We start from the raw sequence: 6,574 nt of genomic DNA on the forward strand, positions 1-6,574 counted from the left end.
CCCTCACTCCCTCTTCTTTTTTTTCTTTCCCAGCTCCAAATGACTTTTTTTTTTCTGATTTAAAGGCTATTTATAGCCCTTGAAAACGGCACCGTTTTGGGTTTAAAACCCAGGGCATAAAACGACGTCATTTTGCCCTGGGTCGGACCGACCCGAGCTGACCCGCTAGGATCCTCGTGTTTTTTTAAAAGAGGGGTTATTTGCGCGTTTAACCCCTCCGCTTTTGTTATAATTTGCAATTAAATCTTTTGTATTTTTTTAATTTGGCCCTGAAGGTTTCCTTGTTTTACAATCTAACCCCTGTTAACGCGCAGCGTTTTGACCAAGGGTAATATTTCAATTTTGGTCCCTTCACATCTCTAGCATGTTCAAATAAGCCCTCTCCTTTCTTTTTATTTTCAAATTCGTCCAAGATTTCGTTTTCGTTTCAAATTGGGTCCTTTTTATATTTAAATTCATTTTCATATCATTTTATTATTTTTTATATTATTACTGTTTATTATTCCTATTATTATTTATTATCAATGTATTATTATAGCTAATGTCATTATTTCTAATATATATATGTATGACGTACATTTTAAAATATTATAATATATTTATAATATTGTTAGTAAGTTTTTATATTTTTTTATATTAGGTTACATTATGTATTTATTTTAATAATACATCATATACATACCCTTTTATATATTATTCTATATATATACAATTAGCGACCAAGTTAAGCCAAAATTTTTACGTCGCTACAGTAGAGAGGCAAAAGATTTAGAAAGAAATGTATCGTTGAAAGCCAAGCTTTAAAGTTTGAAGGGTTTTTTTTTTTTATGAATTACAAGAGGAGAGTAAAGGCTTAGCAGCAACGCGACTAGCGCAACTTAAACACAAATCACACCTTAAGCTTTTAAAATGCTAAGGTGAGACCTAAAAGACAAAGATAGTCTTTTTCACATTTTTTTCATACTATCTTCATAGTATGTCTCAACTCTCAACTTATTTAGTATTTTGTATAATATGTGGTGATTAAATTTGGGATAAAACAACACTTAGACCATAAATTTAGTTACTTTCCCTTCGATAAGGTGTAATGATATAGTGTTTTGATATCATGCCACGTTATCATCAAAATTCAAATTTTAAAATTAAATTGAGAAAAACTGTCAAGTTTCGTGACTAACATGAACTAAAATATATTTAAGGACTAAATTAAAAATAATTACCAAATTTAAATACATTAAATTTTAAGTATAAGATAATTTCTTTAAAATTTGAATCAAAGAAAGGTTGGACCACATCCTCCAAATTTTATTATAATAAACTTATATCATAAAAGTGATCTAAATCCATCAAATATTAAGTTATTTAAAAGGATTTAAAACAATAAAGTTCGAAGTCCAAAGCTGGTATTAAATTTTTCCCGCGAACCACGGCGGGCCTCAGCTCACCTGCCCCCATCAACCACCACTATTTTTTAGCTCACACTTCAAGCTCCTTTGCCTTACTTCAAAGCCACAATCTATATCTCTCCCTCTTTCTCTTTCCTCTCTTCACATAGCTTAGGCGGCCGAATCCTAGTTATGTCTACGGCGGATCCGCCGGTATCGACAACTGGCGTCGGACTTGGTTACGGCATAGCCATTGCCGTTAGCATCCTTGTACTAATCTCCACGATCATGCTCGCTTCCTACGCTTGCGTGAGAGTTAAAGCTAGTGGAAGCGGCAATCGAAGTCGCCGGAATAGCAACGGCGGCAATAGCAACGGCACGAATCGCGGCATTACCGAGGACGACTCAATGGAAGTTGCTACGGTGGTGGTAGGTCTCGACGGTCCGATCATCGAGTTGTATCCGAAGATTATCGTCGGCGAGAGTCGCCGGCTGCCAAAGCCCAATAATGGGCCGTGTTGCATTTGTTTGACGGAATATCAGCCTAAGGATCAGATACGGTGCATCCCAGATTGTCAACATTGTTTCCATGTTGATTGTATTGACGAATGGCTACGGATGAATGCCACGTGCCCTTTGTGTAGGAATTCACCGGCTCCTTCGCAAGGTCCCACACCTTCTACTACTCCTTTATCAGCGTTGGTGCCTTTAGCCTTCAATAGTAGGTGATTGATTTTGTGGTAATAACAATAAATTAAATAATATTTGTTCCATTTAATGAAAATTTTATACACAATTTAATTTCCTTGTTTTGTCTTTTTCTATATTTAGTATCATTAAACCCAATTTAATTATATCATAAAATTTAAAAAACAATAATAATTTTAAAGTATTAAGTATATATAATGATTATGCTCGTGTTTCAATTTCAGTCACTCAAATTTAAAAATTTTAATTTAGGTACTAATGTTTGAACTTATTCTTATTTTGGTCACTCGTTGTTAAATTGATAATCGAAAGTCTATTTTTAACCGGTATAATAACATATTTAGTCTTTAATACTTATAGAGTCTATTAATTTGATCTTAATTCTAAATAATTTAATTAACCCTTTACATTTACAAATTCTATCATTTTGATCCTTAAACTTTCTAACCAAAGCTTTCAAGTTTTAAAATTGAGGTATTTCACATCTATTACTTGTTTTATTTATGGTTGAAATTATCCAATTCAGTACATAATCCTTTTGTTTATATTTTTAAGAAGTTAGTGTTAGAAATTAACTAAACACGGTTAAAAATAATAAAAATATAAATTTTAAAAATATATAAATAATATAGTATTTGTAAAAAATAAATTTTCATTTTGACTAGCATAATTTTAGTTTTAATTAATTTGGTAAATGATTTGACATTAAATCAAATTATTAGTGATATGTATTGCTTATTTTGGATTTAAAATTAAAAATAAATAGAACATGTAATAATCTCTTAATCAGTTTATAAAATAAAATAAAATAAAAACAATATCAATATCAATATAATAAAAAGACATTCAATTAATTCTTTCATATTTTTTCTTATGAAAAAAATTAAATGTTCATACTTTTTTTCTTATATAATTATTGGTCGAACATTTGGATTTTTCAAAGCTATATTTTTAACTTTGTATTTAATTTCCAATTTCAAGGAGCACCTTCAAGGACTAATTTATGTATCTCGAAAGAAATATTATATTGTTAACAACAGTAAATCTAAATTGTTATTTTAAATATTTTTCTATTTTCTTTAGCAAAAATTTATCAATCAAAGGGTTATAGAATATTATGTTTAGAAGAAAACTAATGTAAAAATAAAAATAAATAAAGTCTCAAGATAAATTCATTAGTGTCAAGAATTGGATAGAAAACGACTTGTTAATTGATAGAAGTTTTTGTTTTCTTTTTTGGGTTTTATAAATTTATAGACGTGGAATGCCTCTATTTAAAAGTTGAAAGCTCTGGTTAAGAATTTTAGGATCAAATTGATAGAATTTATAAAAGTGAAAGGTTAAATTTATTGAATTATTGAGAATTAGGACCAAGTTGATAGAATATATAAGTATTGAAGACTAAATGTGTTTTTATACCAATTAGAAAAAAGGTTTTCTGTTATCAATTTAGTTCAGGGATTAACCAAAACAGAAATAAGTTCAAATGTTAGTGCCTAAATTGAATTTTTTAAAAAAATTTGAGTGATTAAAATAGAAACGTATGCATAATTAGATAACCAATTGTATAGTTTTTTTATTATTATATCAAAATTTGTATAAGTTTACAAAGCTTTAAATATGATTATATCACATAATGTACCTAAATATAATATGAATTATTAACTATATATTGTTTTTAAATTTAGTGATTTAAACATAATATAATTATAGGCCACAAAATGAAAAATACAACATAATATAAATAATAGAGTAAATCAACAAAATGTTAATACATAAATATTTTAAAATATATTTATAAAATAGTTATTTTTGAATGAATTAAAAGTGGTTGTAATTCTTGTGTTTAAAAATTTATAGAGATCGAAACAAATAACTCTCGTGGTCCAGAATCAAAAAAATAAGAACTTGGAGCATTAAATAGCTTGTATCCATAGAACATTTGACGTGACATAGATAATGAATAAATAGGAGTTAATATCATTTCAATTGCCATTACGAAAGTAATTAGTATTTTTGGCATTAAAAAATATTTTTGGCTGGTAATTATTCCAAAAAAGACTATCAATTCTGCAACAAAACCACTCATGCCCGGTAATGCAAGAGAAGCCATGGATAAGATACGATGTTAAGTGGTTGTAATTCTTGTGTTTAAAAATTTTGTATAAAAATTTTATTATTTATAATATTTATTATTTTTAAAATCTTATTTTTATTATTTTTACGAATTGAGTTGATATTTGATTAACTCGTTATATCAATTCAATCATTAACATTACAACAGTATAGATCTCAAAATTTATAAGAATATGAAATAATTTAATGCATCCTCAATATTTATAATTTTTGTCAATTTGACCCTTATTCATTTTGAGTTAAATTCCACCATCAAAAAGTACTCATATTGTTTTTTTAAAGGAAAAGCCGACTAAAACATTAGCTTTTTAACAATATTAGCGTAACAATCTACATGGTAGTCTATGCGTATTGCATGTTGACACGACACCATTTATTATATATCACATTAATAAATAATTTAAAATATTAAATAATATTAAAAATTCAAATTTTAAATTATATATATATATATATATTTCATAAAATTTCAAAAGAAAATTAGTATGAAATGCACGTGGAATGTCAAGGCAAGCTACCATATTTAAAATTTTAAAATTTTAATTAATTTTCATTTAAAAAAATAAATTGACTCTTTCTAAAAGTTAAATGTCAAAATTAATTAACAAGAATGATGTACACTTTAAAGGTTAAATTCATCATTATATCATAAATTAAATATAATTATAAGATTTTTTAGTATAATTAATACCAATAATTATGAAAAGAAAAAGAAAAACTATACTTGGAACTATCGAGATTGCTTTTGAAGTGTAACTTTGGGATACGTGATATGTCTTAAAGATTCGAAGATTTACTTTTTAATTAAGGTATTTAGTTATAGTTAGGGTTGCTTTACTTTTAATCAAGGCATTTACATCTACTTTGGGGTTGCTTTTAAGTAGGGTTAGTTTGGTTCGGTTTAACCGGTTTTTTTAAATTTTCGAATTATTTTAGATAATTCAGTTAGATTTAATTTTCGGGTCTTTTATTTTATTTTTGTATTTTGAGAATTTTTTTGAATAATTTCATTAAAAATTCTAATTATATTTGTTTTTAAGATAATGTTTAGAACTACTTATAATCTCTTCTCAAAAACATAAATGAGAAAATAATACGTTTCAAGCATTTAAACCTACGTCATCCTTCATTGATAACAATACTTATACAAATTAAATTAAAACTCAATTGATTAACCTACTCGATTTTTAAACGAATATAACTTGAAGTAGGTATCAAACTTGGGATAAAGGCAGTCCAAATTTTTTAAAAAAAAGAAGGGGTTATTTATTTATTTAGGCTAAATTTGAAATTTGTGGGTCCAAATTAAATTTTACTTGCCGGAGCAATAATATATAAAAATCTAAAATTAAGTGCATTAATTTATAATAAATTAAAAAGAAGTGGTCCATGTTTGTCGGCACCAAAAAAATGCAGATTTTAGGGTTCCATTTAGGCATATGTTGGTATCGAAGTATTCAATGACATTAAATGCTGAATTCAGGCATCTATTATCGACTAATTTGTTCTTTTGGGGATTTACAATTTACATAAATTATCGATTTTGTTTAGTTTATGTGTAAACTATTTTTGGTTAATTCGAGTATTTAAATTTTGATTTCCTTATTAAAATTGATATATGTTGGTAGTGATGATGAAAAAATATGTAAGTTAATTAATTTTTATTTAATTTAATATTAATATAATTATTAATATATATTTTTATTTAATTATATTTTAATGAAATGATGACGCGGTGAAAATTTGATCGACTGATATGTCTTTTTTAACAGCACTTACAACATATGCCAACCTCAGTAACAGAATCAAAGTTTAGGTATCTGAATCTAAGGGTGAGCAAAACTCGATTCGAGTTAAAAAAATTGAATTTCAAGTTAATTAAATCGAATTATTCGAGTCACCTTGAATAAGTAATTCAAGTTTCAAGTTTGAGTCGAGTTAAATTTTACAATTCGAATAACTCAAATAATTCAAATAACAAATTGGTGTAAATACTATTTTGGTCTCTGTCATCTTAAAATTAGCAAATTGGTTTCTTTCAACAAAATTATATAAAAAATTCTAAAAAATATAAAGAAAGCTATTTTTTCTAAAATAATAATTTTAATGATTCAAGTTTATCATACTAAAGTATATTATCTTTTATTTTGTTTTGGAAAAAGCTTCAAATATATATGGTTTTAAATTTATGTGCTATATCATGGAATTAGTTATGTTGTAACATGATTTTAATTTGAAATGTTAAAATTTTTTTAATTTAACTTGAACAATTTCACTCGATTCAACTCGACTCAATTCAAAAAAAAAATTAAATCGAGTTAGGATGATAAAATAAGACTCGTCAA

At 26.5% G+C, this 6,574-nt stretch overlaps 1 protein-coding gene across 1 annotated transcript; it reads left to right on the plus strand.

The window, feature by feature from the left end:
* Nucleotides 1–1,357: 1,357 nt before the first annotated feature.
* On the plus strand, nucleotides 1,358–2,169 carry LOC108485814 (putative RING-H2 finger protein ATL69). The gene has a single exon (XM_017789662.2). It carries the CDS (start codon nucleotides 1,578–1,580, stop codon nucleotides 2,112–2,114), a length of 537 nt encoding a protein of 178 aa, XP_017645151.1. The 5' UTR covers nucleotides 1,358–1,577; the 3' UTR covers nucleotides 2,115–2,169.
* The last annotated feature ends 4,405 nt before the right edge of the window (nucleotides 2,170–6,574 follow it).

The sequence above is a fragment of the Gossypium arboreum genome, chromosome 6 (assembly GCF_025698485.1).
Source record: "Gossypium arboreum isolate Shixiya-1 chromosome 6, ASM2569848v2, whole genome shotgun sequence".
Classification (NCBI taxonomy): domain Eukaryota; kingdom Viridiplantae; phylum Streptophyta; class Magnoliopsida; order Malvales; family Malvaceae; genus Gossypium; species Gossypium arboreum.

Excerpts from the sequence above, each read along its gene's own strand:
- LOC108485814 (XM_017789662.2), top strand. The coding sequence starts at position 1,578 with ATGTCTACGGCGGATCCGCCGGTATCGACAACTGGCGTCGGACTTGGT.